Genomic DNA, 19,706 nt, shown 5'->3' on the forward strand with positions numbered 1-19,706 from the left:
GCATTTAACTTCTTGATTTATTTATATTTGGCATTGTGGATGTGACTTGTGAGGTCCATGTGCTAGATGGATTTCCCTTCTAGATAAGGCATGTGTCATGTATTTGTTGTGTAGACGTATGTGAATTAATAGACAATATAGCATTGAGTTGTTGACTATACGCATTGCACGATATGGTCACTAACAAATTAATAGGGTCACATTTATCATGCCATGGGGTTTCAAAATGAACATTCATATCTGTGTTTAGACTTGTTGTAACAAAATAATTTATAACACCAACTGTATATAATTATATATCATATATTATTATTCCTTTTCATTCAACTACACAACAAACTTTCAATGAAAAACTTAGACTAAATTTTTTCAATAAAGATGCCATATCTATATAGTGCGTGAAGAAAAATGAAATAGGTGGTGAGCATAGTAACACTCTAACATTATTGAATGTATTTAGGTTTTACCTTAAGGTTAATTACCCAATGAGGGAGTTTGACATGGAAGCAATGAGGGAGTTTGACATGGAAGTCTTTGTAGATAGGGAAAACACTCGGTAGGTATTTTTTGAGAGGCCAACAAGACAACGAATACAAAAGTTGAACTGGGACATCAGTATTGTAATAATTGTAATAGCTGAACTCAAACATTCATATCATAGTAATTGTATTTGGTTTCCACAGTTTTAAAATTTTGCTACAGAATATTATCTTATGACTACATTGTATCAAAATTTAAGAGATATTATATTCACACACCTCAAATTACTTCTCCCACATTTTTTAATTTTTTAATATTTTCTACACACCACTAACCCTTGATAGAAAAATATTAAAAAAATAAAAGAGTGTGGAAGATAAAATTTGAGATGTATGAATATAATCTCTCAAATTTAATCATCGCTATAATAATAGCTTGCTAAAAAAATTGTAAAAAAGGCATGAAATTTTAAACCAAATTGGCAAGTCATGGCACAAGTATTGTGATTCAATCTTGACCCATTTCCCATCACTCTTCACCTCTTATTTGATTTAGGCAACATCAAAATTTTAGGGGTGAAAACTAGCTACAAATTACAACAATATTGGGAAACCAAAATATGCAGACAAGGAATGTACAGGTGAGAAACGCTGCATGAATAAATGGATTAATGACACATATATTTACTCACTTTTATACATTTGTAAAATACGACATTGAACTCTACTTCTGTTTCATTGCCGTTTAATCAGTTCATTACACCCTCATTACTATAGTCTACTGACTATTATACTATAGGTAAAGTTACTAAAGTACCCTTCAGGAAATAACAATTATAACCTTTCGGGCTCATATATATTGCAGCATTTGTCAGAAGATCTCTACACCAACAGAATCAACACAAACGATGGCTCTTACTCCTGAGTTGCAAACTCTCACCAAGGCCTTCTCAGGTTCCACATAAATATTAATTTTCTTCTGTTTTATTTTATCATATCAATTTCAATGCGTTAATTCTCTTACAATTACAATTCGTTTACGTTCCAATTTTAATTCTTTTATTTCTTTAGTGTTATTTTTCTTTTTTTCAAAATTTTTTTTCTTAGAAAATTAGTCAATCACATTGATGGATTATATTTGTTTTCCCCATTTGCTTAATGTTATAGCTAAATGCAGTTCAGTCGGTTATGAACATTCATTCATGAAGTTCCGAGTTTGATTTCCGCTAACCCAAAATGCAAAATGCTGGTTTGTGAAAAATTAAAAATTTACAGCATATGGACTAATCTTTTGTAGCTTCAAAAACACCAAAAATCCAATTCTTTCCCAATTTTCCATCAAATGGTAATTTTTATACTTCGCATTTGGATTACTTTTTATCCCGATTCCTTCTCACTGTGATATGAAGTCAATATATAAACCCGTTTTGTAGTTAATTTGACGGGAATTTGAATTTTTTCACTAATCTTTTAAAAATTATTAATAATTGTTTTATTATTTAATTACTGTTAATTTAACTGAAGCAGGACTTGGAGTTGATGAGAAGGCACTAGTAGCAACACTGGGAAAATCGCATCCTGAGGAAAGGCAATCCTTCAGGAAAGCAACTCCCCACTTTTTCAAGGTAGATGAACGTTCCTTTGAGCGCTGGGATGATCACCATGTCAAGCTACTCAAGCATGAGTTCCTGCGTTTTAAGGTAACTTTCTGGTCGTTTTATTTTATCTTATTTTTAAGGCATTTTTACTTTGGTTTTCTTATCACATCCCTCAACTCTGATAGAAACAAGATTCGAACATGAGACTTCTTATTTGACAACAAGAGATTATTTTATCGATCAAACAATTATTGGGTTTCACTTCTAATTATCATTCCGAATTTGGTTAGAATTGTATGTCTGCTGTGGAGTTCTACCAACGTATTTAACATGCTTGCACAACTTGATAAAGCTGAACAAGTTAAATGCTAATAAGTTAATAACAAATTGATATCAACGGATTATCAACACTCTACTGATACTCATCAACACATTATTGCACATCCCTCCTTTCAAAAGGAAGGCGGCCTGAGAATCTCATTAGATCTCATTAGGTAAATTAAAGTTAATTATGTTTGCATATGTGATTCAGATTCGCAGTCCAATAATTTGAATCGTAAGATTAGTCTAATAAGAAACATTAGTCTTCAAATTTATGCACAAATGATGAGATTGGAGTGATGAGGCTCTTTGTTATGATTTTTTTTTTTTTTTTTTCCAGAATGCTGTGGTGCTATGGACAATGCATCCATGGGAAAGAGATGCTCGTTTGGCAAAGGAGGCCTTGAAAAAAGGTCCAGAATCATATGGTATTCTTGTTGAGATTGCATGCACTAGATCGTCCGAGGAGCTATTAGGAGCTAGGAAGGCTTACCATTCCCTCTTTGATCACTCCATTGAGGAAGATGTTGCCTACCACATTCATGGCCCTGAAGGCAAGGTAAATGTCATCTTCCGTACGTAACAATTGCATAGTTGTCTCTTAGTTTTCATTCGTTTGATGGATAATAGTTCCTATTTGCTAATTTTGATTTGAGATAGATCATCCAAGTGAGGATTGAAAGATATCGGCCTTGTATTTTGTGGTTTTTTTTTTTCAATTTGACAGGATCCTCTTCTACAGGGGTAATTCAATTTTTACTGCGCGACTACTTTTTCCATATTTACTGACCACGTCTTAAACAAAGATAGGTTTCAAAACTGGATAGTACTGGTAGTGCTACCAAATGCGCAGTATGGTAGTTTAACAGCTAGGACTGTGCAGTACATAGGTTCCATCGGTCGAACAGATATAAAGAAATGATTTGTTAATGAACATATATATGAATCATAAAATGTGTGTATATAAAATGAACATGTGAATTCATTTAATTGGTGTTTTGATTTCTTTGTCCAGCTCTTGGTTGCTCTTGTGAGTGCCTATAGGTATGAAGGATCAAAGGTTAAGGACGACACTGCAAAATCAGAGGCCAAAACACTTGTTAATGCCATTCAGCATGCCGATAAGAGGCATCCCAATGAAGATGATGAGGTGATCAGGATACTATCAACAAGGAGCAAGCTCCATCTCAAGGAAGTCTATAAACACTACAAGGAGATTTCTGGCCACAACATTGATAAGGTATGTATACAAGGTCCAAAGAGAAACGCTTAACTTCCCAGCTTTCTCCGAATTTTCTTCGCCTACTTACATGGCATGTGATATGCAACCCAACTAATGTCAAGATAAAAAAGTTGGGGGAAAGAGTTGGCTGTACAACATTATCCAGAAATTTTGTCAACCCAAAATACTTCCAATACTCAGAATATGCCTCTTGCATCTATTTTCTAAAATCACATATTGTTGCTTTGTTTAGGATCTTGATCATGCTGTGAGGTTAAAAGAGACAGTACAATGCCTTTGTACTCCTGAGAAATATTTCAGCAAGGTAAGCCAGAGTCGTATATTTTTGTATGAAGTTACTCATGCAGTATTACATATAACCTCTCAGGCAACATTGTGCATGAAATTCTTAAACTCTTGTGCTCTTCATCAGGTCTTGGAAGTTTCATTGAGAACTGATGTCCATAAGCATAGCAAAAAGGGATTGACGAGAGTAATTGTTACCCAAGCTGACTCGGACATGAGGGAGATCAAGGAGGAATTCAAGAACCACCATGGAGTCTCTTTAGTCGAGAAAATTGAAGAGATGGCTAATGGGAACTATAAGGATTTCCTACTCACCTTGCTTGCACGAGGAGGCTGACTAAAACGGCAGGACGGAAATTTGGGGTTTGTTGGGATTACTTGAAGGGTCTCTGTGTTACTCTTTTCAATTGTTTGGCCCTTCATGGCTGTTATAGCTTTAGTGTTCTGTATGAGTGTTGTGTTATCATTAAAAGAAACTGAAATAAATCAATCGATCAATGAGATATTTTACCATTTCAATAAGCAGATTTTCGTGTTCAAACCACTTCAAATTGCAGCATTAGATTGTAATTATGTTTACAATGCAACGTTTGTCTTCTAAATAGAATGTACAAAGTACGATTAAACCATCAACTGAGTGGAAAAAAAAAGACGTTATGGTAAATTATGTTTACTGTGTGGGGAATAAAGTAGGATTTTCAACATCGTCCGGAATAAGCTTTTTCGTTAGCTTATTTACACCAACGCTCCCTAAACTCAACATTCCTCTCACTCAGCCCCCTGAAACTCAACCTTTCTCTCATTTTACCTCATGAAACTCAAAATTTCAGGAGGCAGAGTGAGAAGAAGTTTGAGTTCCTGGGAGCGTTGGAGTAAATAAGCCCTTTTGTTATGCAGAATTTCCTAGTATTTTCCGTGGATTGAAGCACCTTTGCCTTTGGATTCCTCAAATACAAAAGTAAAATATTCAAGCTTTGGGAAAGTGTAAGGTTTACAATGCGATTAGCAATGAATTGAAGTCTTCATTAACACAGTTTCCAGTACTCAGCCTAACTAGTTTGACAAGGTGTCCAGTGCTTAATGTTTTAGTTCCTAGTACTCACTACTTTTTCTTTTGTTCACCCTTCCCATCTTCATTCATTGCAATCCTTGCTTGACAACCAAAGAAACAATGGTGGGCATGGCGGAGGTGTTTCTTGGGCCGTTGATTGAGTTGCTGCTTGACAGGCTAAAAGAGATGGTTAGCTATTGTCTTTTTTTTCAGCTGATTTCAGTTTAATGATACAGATGTTATTAGTATTTGGGATTATTAAGTCCACCTGGGAGGATTGGTCGGATTTTGATACTATTGATTTACATTTGTTCAAGTTTGTGTTGAAATATCCACATAGGCTGTATCTTTGAGAAAAGAAGAGTTTGAATATCCTAATCCCACTCTAACTAATACCAAGGTCTTTTGTAATAAAATCTCACACCTGACAGATTATGCAAGTGATAATTAACAAGTTGGGAACAATATCAATGTTGTTGGAAGTGGACCATTGTCCTGTATCTCTGATAAATATACAGATTGTAGTCTTTGTTCTCCTTATAAAAGTGTCTTGCCCAACTTCTAGCAGAACAAGATGGTCATTGTTTATGGAAGTCACGATCATATATTTTTGTTCAGCATATCCATTCTCCTCATATTTAATCATCAAACATAGGAGTTTTGAATTTCATCACATCTATTTACTTCCTTCGGTTGCTGTTAATCAAAATCTGTTGCTAGATTATTAATATAACTTCTGCTTAATCCAACCCTTGATTAAAAAGCTGTCAGACAACTTTTATTAATACTTCATAACATCCGAAAACGAAAACTCTTGATAAAAACCCTAAACTCCACCAAACATAGATAAAGGTAAGGTAGATAGTCGCACCACAAGGAAACACAAACACAGAAAATAATGACCGTCATCAAACACCAACAGAAAAACAGAAGCACTCATAGCACTTGATCATACTAGTTTACTCAGAGAAGAATTTCAGTACGATCTATTCCTTCCCCAACAGAGTAAGGAGGAAGTCCTTGTAATCCCCGGAAGTGTCTTTGGCCACAGCATGTTCAAGAGGAACGCTGTTCTTCTTGTAGTAAACCTCCTTGATGTCCTTCAAGTCCCTCTCAGCCCTCGTCACAATCACACGAGTGAGAGCATCCTCATCGGTCCCAAGCCTCCTGATAGCATTGCGAAGAACCTTCTCAAAGTACTTCTTGTGGTCATTGAGGCATCTGATGACTACATGCAGTGCCTTCTGGAAATCATCAGCACCCTCTTCCAACAAAGTCTGTGATAAAAGAAGAAAACTTAGAGGTCAAACTCGGCAGTCTTGAATCTTAGACTCTTGGTAGAAGGAAGTCTGTGTAAGTAATTACTAATTAGTTCTGAGTTGGATGCCCTAACTTTGACGTAAGGGGGTCTATACCTTACTGATGGAAATTTTATGGTCATCTCTGTAGTGGTTAAAGGTTGCCATGAGCTGAGTCTTGCTCCTAGTACTGAGGATCCTAATAATTTCATCATGATTGAAAGCCTTGTCTTTGATAGCATCATGAAGAATATCAGCTTCCGATTTTGCCAGTTTTGCACTGATCTCGCCACCGTCGTAACGATACGCAGTCACTAAAGCAACCAGAAGCTGTAACATTGAACAAAAAAATCAAACAACATTAGCAGTTCTTCTAGTTCAACAATTCTCATAACACAGTTCGAGAAAAACACAGAGACCAAAATGGTAGTTCACCTAATACAAAAAAGAGAAGGCAAACAATGGAAAATTCTCCAACTTATTATTATGTTGTCTAATAGTAAAGTCGACTCTCACATAATCTACAATTCGACAACATAACATGTCAGACTGTTTGTCAAAAAAATATTGTTGTTAATAATGCTTGTACCTTGCGGATATCACCAGTGGTGTGGGCAGCCAAGTCCTCCTCCAAGGAGTGCTTGTAGCGAACTTGGTAAGCTTTCCTTACTGCAAAGAGATCTTCAGGAGATAGTATGGTTGCAATTTCGATGATGACATTGTAGTTACACCCAGATTTCTTGATGGCCACATGAGCCAAAACAGCATCTCGATCTGCAGGATCCAAGATCCAACGGTACACAGCTTTCTATATAGGTGTCAATCCCAAATGAAATTTATTTTGTTAGTATCGCGCAAATTGTTCAACCCAGAAATACAAAACTAATAGAATTCATACAAAAATATAAGGGCATTCGGATCCCAAAGTAAAATAACATACCCTTTAATCCCATCAAAACATTTTAGTCAAAAACAAAAATCTCATAAGAAAAACGTAATATCATTTCCATTTTGCGTCCCTCCCCATACATTAACCAACCAACATTAAAATTGGACACACCGATCGATTTATGACCATACATTAACCAATCAACATTTTAGTTTTTTTTTTTTACCCAAGGACAAAAACATTCGGAGATCTCTATGTTTTGTGATACACAAGGACAAACAAAAGATAATTTCATGTATTTATTCTAATAAATATATTTTTGTCAACTAATAAATATTTTATTGAAAAAATAACAATAGCAATGGTAATATTGACTAAGGAGAGAATATGAGAAACCTCAAAATCCCCAGAAAGCTCGGATTCAAGGCGTTTGAGAAGATCTTCTTGATAAGACTGCTCATAAGCAAGCCTGATTTGCTTTCTCTGTGCTGCATTTCTGTGTCCCAGAATAGAGATTATAGCCTTCTCATCAGTCCCCCATCCTACACAGTAAAAAAAAACAAAATAAATTTACCATGTATATAATTTTGCAATTAATTATCTGCATGCAAATTAAAATAAGAATTAAATAGCTGAACTATAATTAAACCTTTCACGGATTTTCGAAGAACTTCGGCATCTTCAATGGGAGAGAAGTTTTCAGAAGCAATTAGTGTAGCCATTGTTGGAGATAATTTCTAGGTTTGTTTGACTCCTCTCGTACTAATTTCTTATTCTCTTGCTCTTACAATAATATTTATAGCAAATTTTTAAACGAATATATATTAATTAGCATATCTACTAATTGTCCACAAATGAGGTGGTGTTTAGGTGAGTTTTGGTTGGCTTTGGTGTGGCATTAATAGGAGGTTGCAAAATGGCAATCTCTAATTAATACAGCATTTCTTGATTATATCACCTTTTCTGGATTAAGAAAACATTTAATTAATTAATTACTTCATTTTTTTCTTGTTTTCTTTCATTTTCTCATAGTAGATCAAACTTGAGAGTTCAAACTTCAAATCTAAACGAGAAACATGTGATGATCGACTTGTAAGAAAAAAAACATTGATAAATCGGTCAGCCTACTGAGGTCAACATTCATACGAGACCTAACAAAAGAAGAACACAACACACACATACATTGTACACACATATATAGGTGAATATCAGGGAACACACAGTTATATTTTTCAATGATCTGAACCGTATGCTTTTGAATTTGTAGACCAAATGTAGACTGGCTAAAAATTGTTAGAGAGACTAGAGTACCTTTGCATGCCTTTCTGAGAGCTTCTGCATCCTCGTTAGAAGAGAAGTGATCTGGAACAGTGAGGGTTGCCATCGTAAACTGCTATGCTGTTTTTGCTTCGTTTTCGGTAGGAAGGGAATTAAAGAGGTGAGTAAAATGTGAATGGGTGATTAGTGCAAGTGCGTGACCCTTTATATAATGCTAGGTTTCTTGTAGGCTTCACCATTGAAGTTAACGCCACCTCACACAAACCATGTTTTAGACCTTCCTCTTACCTTACATATGAACATTATATATCTTTTAATTATCCTAATAGTTGCCTTTATTCCCAACAATTATTAGAAAACAAGTGAAGAAAAGGATTATTTATATACCGGTAGTCCTCGTAGTTTATTCGGATTTTCAATTCGATCTTTGTAGCTATTTTGTCGTATTTTATTATATTAGTAGCGTCGGTTCATTTCATCAAATAAAATAAAGTTTTATTTAAGCTAGGTTTTTAAAATAAGAAGATGTGCACAAAATTGATGGAAACTTAATTGATAAAGCTAAAGAGAAAATATAACGATAAAACTGCAAGAATTAAACTATGAGAACGAAAGTGAAAATCCAACTAAATCATGGAGACTATTGGTGCAATTTGCCCCCGAGGTTTAAGATAATAAAATTATGGTTTTCGCACCTAATTATTCTTTTTTATTTGTCTTTTGGCATTGAAGTTGTTCTAATTAATAAATTTAATTGTGTTTTGCCTTTGAAAATTTGCATGGCGGACATGTGGGATAGGTTTGGCAATTTTTTGGACAATCTATTAATCTAATATGAAATGACACAAAAATAATAAATTTTTGGATCAACCTATATTAACAAGTCAGGTAGTTATCTGTCACCCATTAGGAAGAGCCAGGTAGTTATCAAATTTACACGACCTGTTAACGAATCAAGTCATTATCTAATCATTTGTTAAGAACCAGTTAAAATAACAAGTATTACACGAAAACGAAAGAAATAAAACAAATAACACAGCCCGTTTACCAACTCTAACATGAGATGTTCTTTTTCCATTTTTTCCATCCTTCTTTATTCAATAAAACTTCTTTCTTTTGCAACTTATTAATATTAAAAAATACGATCTCACTTTTCCTTTTTCTTCTTTTACATTGAATGATCATACTTTCTAGATTGTATACAGCTAACGAATATATATACATTATATTTTAGTTACTTCCAAAAAAGAGTATCTTCATTTTTGTTTGGAGCACGTGTGCGTATGCTTTCTAAGTACATATTTTACTCGAAAAGCCTGCATTTTTAGTGTTTATTATCGAGTGAGTCTAAGAAGTGTCACCATTTCATACCAAAGACCTCTCGATTGAGAATAATGGATCATATGGACGGTCGTGGTTGGCATATGCATATACGTGATCGTATATGAGTGGCTTGGCTGTCAAATATATAAATTACAAAGTTTGTGAGTGTGACTAAATGACCAAGCTTAGCCTGTCAATTTTCTAAGGAAAATATGCCAATTTCGAACCGCCTTTAGTCATGGTAAAATCAATGAATTTGACATCAAATTGTGACAACAAAACAGATTTTGTACTTTGTCAAATCATAAACGTCGAACTCGTTCGGATGAGTTACCTTCGTCTTGAAAACATATTCATTTCCATAATCATATTCAACCTACCAAAGAATAACATATGTTCATATTTATTATCTCAGCAAGGAGATACATAATTATCATCTTGATGAGTTATTTTCTTATTATATATTTTGTCGCATTCTTAGTATATTTTGATAATGATTTTGGTCAAATTTTGATATTTTGATTTATATTCTTAGCGTAGTTGATTTGTGGTTGGACAAATTTTCCATAAGTGCTTACAATTGATTGCTTGATCGTTGGTCATACGTACCAAGCTCCCGATCGCTGCTTGGGGCCATGCAATATTGCACGCAGCAAAGTTGGTCCGCCTGATGCTTGTTGCGACACAACCATTTAGTGCTCTTCAGTTGGTTACTGGATACAAACCCGACATATCGCATTTGCGCGTTTTTGGTTGTGTGGTATATGTGCCAATCTTGCCTTCCTTACGTACAAAAATGGGGCCTCAGCGAAGGATGGAAATCTTTGTCGAATATGATTCTCCTTCGATTATTCGTTACTTAGAACCTTTGACAGGCGATCTGTTTATCGCTCATTTCGTGAATTGTCACTTCTATAAGACAGTCTTCCGGTCGTTAGGAAGAGATAAAAATGTCAACGTTCCTGAAGAACGACACGAATTATTGTGGACGACTCCCACTTTGTCTCATTTAGATCCTTGCACTGCTCAGTCTCAAACTGAAGTGCAGCGCATATTAGATCTCCAGAGCATAGCTTAGAGCATGCCAGATGCTTTCACCAATCTAGCGCGAGTGACAAGATCGCATATTCCAGCTGCGAACACGCCTGCAAAGATGGATGTACCAAATGTACAACGGACTTCCCTCCTAGAGGCCTGGGGCACCAATCTTGGTGATCCACGTACATTAACGGCTAGCCAATCATCTGCCCCTACACAAAAGCGTGGCAGATCCCTTGGTTCAAAGGATTCACACCCTCGAAAAAGGAAAACCACGGCACAAGGTCCCGCATAGCCTATCGTGAATCCGACTATCGCTTACTCATTCTATCCAACTCATGAAGAAATTCTAGATTATGGAAGCGTCAATGAAGAGACTAATCATCCTTCTGAGAATCGTGAGATTTCGATCTATTAAGCTAGCTTAAATGATGTGTGGTGTATAAATGAGATGATTGTTGACGATGCATTAGCATATGCAGTAGCTACTGAGATCATGTTGAGCAATAACATTGAACTGTGTTCCGTTGATGAATGTCGATGTAGATCTGATTGGTCAAACTGGAAACAAACAATCCAAGTTGAACTTGATTCGCTTACGAAACGTCAGGTGTCACGCCTCAGCCCCAAAAATTATTAGTTTCGGAAAATGATATTGGTGATAGGCCCAAACTAAATCTTTGTTTAGTTGACTACCATTAATTCCGATTTCTTAATTCAATTCACTGATCCTTTACATTAAATTCATGACCAACCTTTAATTAAAAACCATAAGTAAAATACTCCAATTATTTACCAAATTCCTTCCTTTAGTACAAATTCACAACAAAGAATTCCTCTCTATTATTTGAGTACCACCTAGCGTAATTCTTTAATTATATTCCTTGTTTCTATCCATTATTCATAATTAAAATTTTCCACACCAACGTACTAATTTTGTTCTCACTTGCCACCACTTTCTTTTATAAATCAATTCTCATTCTTAAAATTATTCCTCGAATTGTTTAACCTCACTTATTTTATGGCTACATCTAACGTCTCGTTAGACTGCCTACGTACCCTAAACAGGGATCAAGCCATTCGTAGTTCACAATTCCAAAATTCAAACCAAATCCGAAAATATTCATTTAGTCCCACATATACCACAATCGTATTAATATTCAAACCACAATAGTTAGATCTTAAAAGCATAATTAGAATAGCGAAATTCGCATAAAAACACAATGTCAGCTCCCTGGCTATGCGCCACCGCACGCGCCGGTGCAGGTGGCGGTTGGCCGTCCTGACTCGCCGAAAAATTCAACTATTTCTAAAAATTCTCAAAAGTTACAAAAATGAAGATCTCAAAGAGTAGAGCAAAGTTTATACCTATGGCCAAGTCCAGTTTGACCTGGAAAGGCTCCAACTTGCCTCGAAATCGCCGAAACCCTATAAATAGGTGGCCTCGAATCGTCACCTCCAGTGCCCCACCGCCCCTACCATTGTTTGGGCTTTTTTCCAGTCATTCAGGGAAGGGTTTTGGTGGAGGTAATTGTAAGAAATCATTTAACAATTGATGGATTTTGGGCAAGATCTCCCGCTGCACCCATCATTATTTTTGTACCAAAATACCATCAAATTCCCTCTAATTTTTGGTGGAACTAGAAGAGAGAGGGCCAAGGTGATGATTGGGAGCGGTTTATAGGTCCAATTCGTTGAAAAATTGGACGAGAACCGGCGAGGAGCCGTTGGTTGAGGAGACGGGTCACACGGGTTTTGGACCAGGATTCGTGATCCTGTGCACCCTCATCCCCTCCTTTTTCCTCCCGGCCTCCTCTTCCCCTTCCCCCGTTTTCCTTCTTTCTAACATTTCCTTTTCATCTCAGCCACACAGGTGGCACACCTCAAACTCCAGATTTTCTAGAGGATTCTAGTTAAGAGCAAAATTACAAAAATATCCCTAACTTTAAACGTTAATAACTCTTTCGTTATAGCTCCGTTTCACAAACGGTTTGTGCCTACACGTTCGTGAGTTCAAGCCCTATTCAAAATATAAATGTGACCTAAAAAGGTCTACGAATTTTAAATAGTTAATTTCCAAACTTTAAACCTCGTAAACAGTTTAATTTAAAACTGAACTCAAATAAATTAATATAATTCCCTGAAAAATAACATAAACTCTCAATACCACGAATACGTACATTCTAATAATTCCCGTAACAAAACTTTACGAATTTTCCCATTTCTATCTCTAGGACCGTACATTGATTTAACTTCAATTTTCTTCACATATTCACAGTTATGAATATAAAATTCATATATTTAAATTTTCAGAGTATTACAATCACCCCCATTAAAAGAAATCTTGTCCCCGAGATTTCAGCCATCGAATAGCAAAAAAGAATTGGAATTGTTTCCACCATTCCTTTAATGGTGAAAGATATCACAATCTCAATCTTACGACTTTATTTAAGCTCCAAAATAAGCATTCAATGAATAATAACCGTGATTCTCACTCACACTCTCAAATTCTCAGCCACATCCATTGGCAGAATAAATATCCACATTAAGCCAAAATTTCTCATTGCCTCCATTGGCTATACACAGCCGTTACCACAATTCTTCTTCTAAATTTTTAACCACCATCACTGACGATACCAACATAAAAAAACTCAATATTGGCAGCATACATATTATAAATTTCCAGCCATAACTATTTTCGGCCAATTTAATATCAAAATTCGAAGTCATCCATTAGTAACCTAGTAGAATCTCAAAATTTCAAGCCAAAGCTTTATAATTGACAAACCGAATATCAAAAATTTCAACCAAATTCATTGGAAATTTCCAATCACACTCACTGATTAATGGAAAGAAGATTAAAGCCAAATTCGCAGCACCACTAACATAAATTCTCATTCTATGATTCTTTTCATTTTTCGCAATTAACTAAATTGCCCATGGTAAAAATTTAAAGCCCTTTAAATCTTTCTTTCAATCGCTTTTGTTTTTAATTTACTTCAAAGTGCAACCACAAATATAATAAATGAGTGACTCACTCTTTCAGAATGCCATTCACATGTCATCAATTAAAAGAGAAAATTGAAATATGTAACACTCTATTGGCCAACAAAACTAAACCTTATTTATCACATAGCCACGAGAATAAGTGCTCGTCCTCAACTTGGTTCGTAATAACCAATTCAACAATGACAATTTATAATTGTGGTAACCAAACCAATCAAAATTAAATTTACAAACTTCTCCATCAATTCTAGCTGTAATCATCAGTGGCTGAGTAAACATCACAATGTCAAACCAAACCACTAAAATTGACATTAGCAAAAATTCCAACCAAAACCATAGTCACTATTTTGGTAAGAAAATAAAAAGAAGTATATGAACATGTTGTCATGAACCCACACGACACCCCCCAAATTTGTCACGACACCACATACGTATTTTGGCATGTCAAGAGGCAACAAATTGTGTAGAAAATAGGGCATCAATGAATCTCTTTTAACTAATAGTGGTCCAATAATTTCCTCTTACATTTACAAATCTAAAGTCAAATTCTAAACCATGACTATCGTGGCTAACAAAATATCATAATTTCATGCCATAATTCCTCTTATATTAAATGAACTCAAATTTCATTCCATAATTTCATTCATATCCACCCACCATTCTCATTAGAATGGCAAACCATAATCACAATTTATAATTTCATTCCACAAATATTAACATTTCCAACCACATTTATCGTTGGCCATAACATTTTATAATTTATATCCACACTTATCATTGACAGAATAATGATTCCACCATCATTTTCCTTTATTTCAATCAATGACTTGTAAGCTGGAAAAGATTGTAATATACCTGGCCAATATACATCACACTTTTTTTTTTTTCACATTTACGGGCCTTTTCCACCCAATTTCACATTCACATACCTTTCTTGCCCAATTTCACATTCACGGGCCTTTTTCGCCCCATTTCACATTCACGGGCCTTTCTCGCCCAATCTCACGTATCCACCCTTATATCCACAGGCCTTTTCGCCCAATTCAATTTCTCAAGTGCCAGGTATAATATAAATTCTCCATCTACTTATCACCACCTCACAATCACCTTAGCATTCAACATTTTCATAATGCATAGCCTAATATCGATTCAATTCAAGATTAATCCAAAACTTTAATCAAATGCTCAACTTTGAAGCTATAACATGAATACGATATTTTAAAATTTTCATACTCCCATTCAATTCAATTCAAAGCATCATAATTCACAATATATGCATTCCACATAATTTCCATCATACTCATAGAACTTATGAAATAATGCAATATAAACGCAAATCTCAATTCCCATTAACGAAACTTCCATATTTACCAAGGAAATTGCACCACCATCATAATACAATTTATATATGTATTTCACATATAAATCATGAATGCCACTTTATTCCTAAAAATATGAATTAATGCAACCATAATGCGTGTCATAATTCACACCAACAAGATTCACGAATAGTACATTTCTTAGAGGATGATCATTTGCTCTGATACCATTTGTCATGCCCCGGCCCCAAAAATTATTAATTTCGGGAAATGATATTGGTGAAAGGCCCAAACTAAACTTTTGTTTAGTTGACTACCATTAATTCTGATTTCTTAATTCAATTCACTGATCCTTGACATTAAATTCATGATCAACCTTTAATTAAAAACCATAAGTAAAATACTCCAATTATTTACCAAATTCCTTCATTTAGTATAAATTCACAACAAAGGATTCCTCTCTATTATTTGAGTACCACCTATTGTAATTCTTTAATTATATTCCTTGTCTCTATCCATGATTCATAATTAAAAATTTCCACACCAACGTACTAATTTTGTTCTCACTTCCCACCACTTTCTTTTATAAATCAATTCTCATTCTTAAAATTATTCCTCGAATTGTTTAACCTCACTTATTTTATGGTTGCATCTAACGTCTCGTTAAACTGCCTACGTATCCTAAACAAGGATCAAGCCATTCGTAGTTCATAATTCAAAATTCAAACCAAATCCAAAAGTATTCATTTAGTCCCACATATACCACAATCGTATTAATATTCAAACCATAGCAGTTAGATCTCAAAAGCATAATTAGAATTGCGAAATTCGCATAAAAACACAATGTCGGCTCCCTGGCCGTGCGTGGTGGTCGGCCTCCCTGACTCGTCGGAAAATTCAACTATTTCTAAAAATTCTCAAAAGTTGCAAAAATGAAGATCTCAAAGAGTAGAGCAAACTTTATACCTGCAGCCAAGTCCAGTTTGGCCTGGAAAGGCTCCAATTTGGCTCGAAACCGCCCAAACGCTATAAATGGGTGGCCTCAACTCATCACCTCCAGTGCCCCGCCACCTCTACCATTGTTTAGGCTTTGTTCCAGCCATCTAGGGAAGGGTTTTGGTGGAGGTAATTGTAAGAAATCATTTCACAATTGATGGATTTTGGGCAAGGTCTCCCGCCGCACCCATCACTATTTTTGTACCAAAATACCATCAAATTCCCTCTAATTTTTGGTGGAACTAGAAGAGAGAGGGCCAAGGTGATGATTGGGAGCGGTTTATAGGTCCAATTCGTTGAAAAATTGGACGAGAACCGGCGAGGAGCCGTCGGTTGAGGAGACGGGTCGCACGGGTTTTAGACCAGGATTCGTGATCGTGTGCACCCTCATCCCTCCTTTTTCCTCCCGGCCTCCTCTTCCCCTTCCCCCGTTTTCCTTCTTTCTAACATTTCCTTTTCATCTCAGCCACACAAATGGCACACCTCAGACTCCAGATTTTTTGGAGGATTCTAGTTAAGAGCAAAATTGCAAAAATATCCCTAACTTTAAACGTTAATAACTCTTTCGTTATACCTCTGTTTCACAAATGGTTTGTGCCTACACATTTGTGAGTTCAAGCCCTATTGAAAATATAAATGTGACCTAAAAAGGTCTACGAATTTTAAATAGTTAATTTCCAAACTTTAAACCTCGTAAACAGTTTAATTTAAAACTAAAATCAAATAAATTAATATAATTTCCCGAAAAATAACATAAATTCTCAATACCACGAATACGTACATTCTTATAATTCCCGTAACAAAACTTTACGATTTTCCCCATTTCTATCTTTGGGACCATATATCGATTTAATTTCAATTTTCTTCACATATTCACAATTATGAATATAAAATTCATATATTTAAATTTTCAAGGTATTACATAAGGTGTTTGGACATGTAGCTCCTACTCCTTTACATGTGAAGCATGTTGGTTACAAGTGGGTTTTCGTTCGGAAGCGTAATGAGAAGAACGAAATTGTGCCTTACAAAGCTTGTCTTGTTGCACAAGGCTTCTCACAACGCCTCGGGCTTGACTATGATGAAACTTATTCACCCGATATGGGTGTGATTACTTTTCACTACCTTATCAATTTGGTAGTTTTCGAAAAACTGGGTATGCAGCTGATGGACGTAGTAATTGCGTATCTCTATAGGGATCTTGATACGGAAATTTATATGAAAGTTCCCAAAAGACTTACTTTGAGTGGTTCAAATATTTCTAAACCCCGGAACACGCTCTCAATTCGACTGAGGTGTTCACTCTACGGTTTGAAACAATCTGGAAGAATATGGTATAATCGTTTGAGTGAGTATTTGACTAGTCAAGAATATGTGAACAATGAACTATGCCCTTGTGTGTTCATTAAGAAGTCACATTTCGGATTTGCTATTGTTGCAGTATATGTCGATGACATAAACTTCATTGGAACTCCTGAAAAGCTCGTGAGAACTACCGCGCACCTGAAATCGAAATTTGAGATGAAAGATCTAAATAAGACTCGATATTGTCTCAGTCTCAAAATAGAGCATTGTTTTGATGGAATCCTAGTACATCAATCGAGCTACACCCGGAATGTGTTGTGTCGCTTTAATGAGGATAAAGCGAAGCTTTCGAGTACTCCTATGGTCGTTCGATCGCTAGATGCAAAATGAGATCTCTTCCGTCCGAAGGGGGATGATGAAGAGATTTTGGAGCCTGAAGTTCCTTATCTAAGTGCAATAGACGCTTTACTGTACTTAGCTCAATGCACTAGACCCAACATCTTGTTCACTGTTAATCTTTTGGCAAGATACAGTAATGCAACAACATGCAGACACTGGACTGGCGTGAAAGACATCTTCTGTTACCTTAAGGGTACTATGGATTTGGGCTTGTTCTATCCCTATGGATCCTCGAGTGATGCCGCAATCCTTGCTTCTCAAGTCGATTCTCACCTTGTTGGTTATGCCAACGCAAGATACTTATCTGATCCGCACAAAGTGTGTTCTCAAACAAGTTATGTCTTTATCGTTGGAGGCATCGCAATCTCTTGGAGGTCAACTAAACATACCTTAGTTGCCACTTCGTCCAACCATGTTGAAATTCTCAGCTTACATGAAGCAACTCGAGAATGCTTTTGGTTGAGAGTAGTTGTGGGCCATATTCGAAGCTCCTGCGATCTTTATCCCACCATTGATGTCCCGACGACGATCTTTGAAGACAACACAGCATGCATTGAACAGCTTAAGAAATGTTACATCAAAGTAGACAACACCAAGCACATTGCGTCGAAGTTCTTCTTTTCACATCAACAACAAGAGAATTAGAATATTGAAGTCACGCAAATCCGTTCACAAGGCAATTTGGCCGACCTCTTCACCAAATCACTGTCGAAGACGATGTTTCAGAAGCTTGTTCATAGAATTGTTATGCGTAAACTTTCTGAGTTGTAACATTGCTATTTCTCTTTGGAATTGTGTCAAACTTAGGGGGAGTATCCTGAAGATACTTGTTTGATCTTAATGTACTTTTTTTCTCTACGATTAGGAGCATTTTTTCCACTGGACTTTTGCTAGCTGACTAGGTTTTAACGAGGTGCCCACATTGGGCTGGTTATATCCCTGATGACATCCTGTAGATGTTCCTTTTGACTTTGCATTTCTCATGCATTTTTCCTTAGACTATGGATTTTGTCCCTACTCGGGTTTTTGCCATAGCCTTAGGGTTTTTTCAGTAAGACTTATTTACTTATGCAAGTTCGTAACTTATTGAGAATAAGCGTTTTTCCTTGGAATCAGTGTCGACGAGTCGACTTCCTCAACTTCTGCATGATGCTAAATCTACCTTAAGTATTTACACACTCAAGGGGAAGTGTTGTAAACATTCCTAGTTTAAGTGTGATTGTGTAAATCTTAGATTAGATTTAATTCTAGTTATCATTTCCTATTACATCTTGTATTCCTTGGGGATGAAGGAATATCTTCTCTCATTTTACTACTATAAATAAAGGCACTATATAGAAGGGATAACACACACATTCCCCTACAATTCTACAAACACATCTCTCTCACTCTCTCTTCTCCATGCCACCGGCCCCCTTAACCCTGTCAAATAAAATAGGCTACAACAGTTCGTAGTTTCTTTTATTTTATTTTGTTTCTTAGTTTTTAGAAGATCTTTGCAATGAAAGATTTTAATTTGTAGATACCTAGCCATTAGGTTCCTCTACACATCAATTTGGAGAACTGGACTTAGAGATCTTTTGACGATTAAACTTTATTTTACAGGGTATTTTCTATCCTTTTCTTAATGATATTTTGCTTTATGATTTTACATAATTAATTCTCTTTTGCTAGGGCAAGGCCACTAGCCTTAGCATGAATATGTAGTCTTTTATTCAATTGTTTATGTTATTGTGCTTCCATATTTTGAAATATTAATCACTATGCTTAAATTGTATTTGTGTCTAATGCTTCTTGATCATTAGGATGTTTAAATAAATAATCGGATGCCACGTCTTAGTGCAGATGCCATGACTCGAAAATTGAGGAATGCTTCTT

At 35.7% G+C, this 19,706-nt stretch overlaps 2 protein-coding genes across 3 annotated transcripts; one reads left to right on the forward strand and one right to left on the reverse strand.

The window, feature by feature from the left end:
• Nucleotides 1-1,369: 1,369 nt before the first annotated feature.
• LOC137746511 (annexin D4) lies at nucleotides 1,370-4,451 on the forward strand. Its single transcript, XM_068486535.2, has 6 exons — nucleotides 1,370-1,433; nucleotides 2,007-2,179; nucleotides 2,739-2,957; nucleotides 3,414-3,638; nucleotides 3,874-3,945; nucleotides 4,054-4,451. Exons 1-6 carry the CDS (start codon nucleotides 1,388-1,390, stop codon nucleotides 4,261-4,263), a joined length of 945 nt encoding a protein of 314 aa, XP_068342636.1. The 5' UTR covers nucleotides 1,370-1,387; the 3' UTR covers nucleotides 4,264-4,451.
• Nucleotides 4,452-5,729: 1,278 nt separating this feature from the next.
• LOC137749015 (annexin-like protein RJ4) lies at nucleotides 5,730-8,629 on the reverse strand. 2 transcript variants are annotated; one of them, XM_068489195.2, is made up of 5 exons: nucleotides 8,476-8,629; nucleotides 7,561-7,706; nucleotides 6,865-7,083; nucleotides 6,393-6,605; nucleotides 5,730-6,254 (listed from the first exon to the last, which is right to left on the reverse strand). In XM_068489195.2, the coding sequence occupies exons 1-5, from the start codon at nucleotides 8,546-8,548 to the stop codon at nucleotides 5,964-5,966; spliced, it is 942 nt and encodes a 313-aa protein (XP_068345296.1). In that variant the 5' UTR covers nucleotides 8,549-8,629; the 3' UTR covers nucleotides 5,730-5,963. The 2 variants fall into 2 exon arrangements, with proteins under 2 accessions (XP_068345296.1, XP_068345295.1); XM_068489194.2 differs by lacking the exon at nucleotides 8,476-8,629 and adding an exon at nucleotides 7,814-7,955.
• Between the last annotated feature and the right edge of the window lie 11,077 nt (nucleotides 8,630-19,706).

The sequence above is a fragment of the Pyrus communis genome, chromosome 2 (genome assembly GCF_041283825.1).
Source record: "Pyrus communis isolate YQ-2024b chromosome 2, ASM4128382v1, whole genome shotgun sequence".
NCBI lineage: Eukaryota > Viridiplantae > Streptophyta > Magnoliopsida > Rosales > Rosaceae > Pyrus > Pyrus communis.

Excerpts from the sequence above, each read along its gene's own strand:
- LOC137746511 (XM_068486535.2), top strand. The coding sequence starts at position 1,388 with ATGGCTCTTACTCCTGAGTTGCAAACTCTCACCAAGGCCTTCTCAG. Across the intron at positions 2,180-2,738 it reads ATGAGTTCCTGCGTTTTAAG|AATGCTGTGGTGCTATGGAC; the intron begins GTAACTTTCTGG and ends TTTTTTTTCCAG. Across the intron at positions 3,946-4,053 it reads CTGAGAAATATTTCAGCAAG|GTCTTGGAAGTTTCATTGAG; the intron begins GTAAGCCAGAGT and ends GCTCTTCATCAG.
- LOC137749015 (XM_068489195.2), bottom strand. The coding sequence starts at position 8,548 with ATGGCAACCCTCACTGTTCCAGATCACTTCTCTTCTAACGAGGATGCA. Across the intron at positions 7,084-7,560 it reads AGCTTTCTGGGGATTTTGAG|AAAGCTGTGTACCGTTGGAT; the intron begins GTTTCTCATATT and ends ACACCTATATAG. Across the intron at positions 6,606-6,864 it reads CCACTGGTGATATCCGCAAG|CTTCTGGTTGCTTTAGTGAC; the intron begins GTACAAGCATTA and ends TCAATGTTACAG.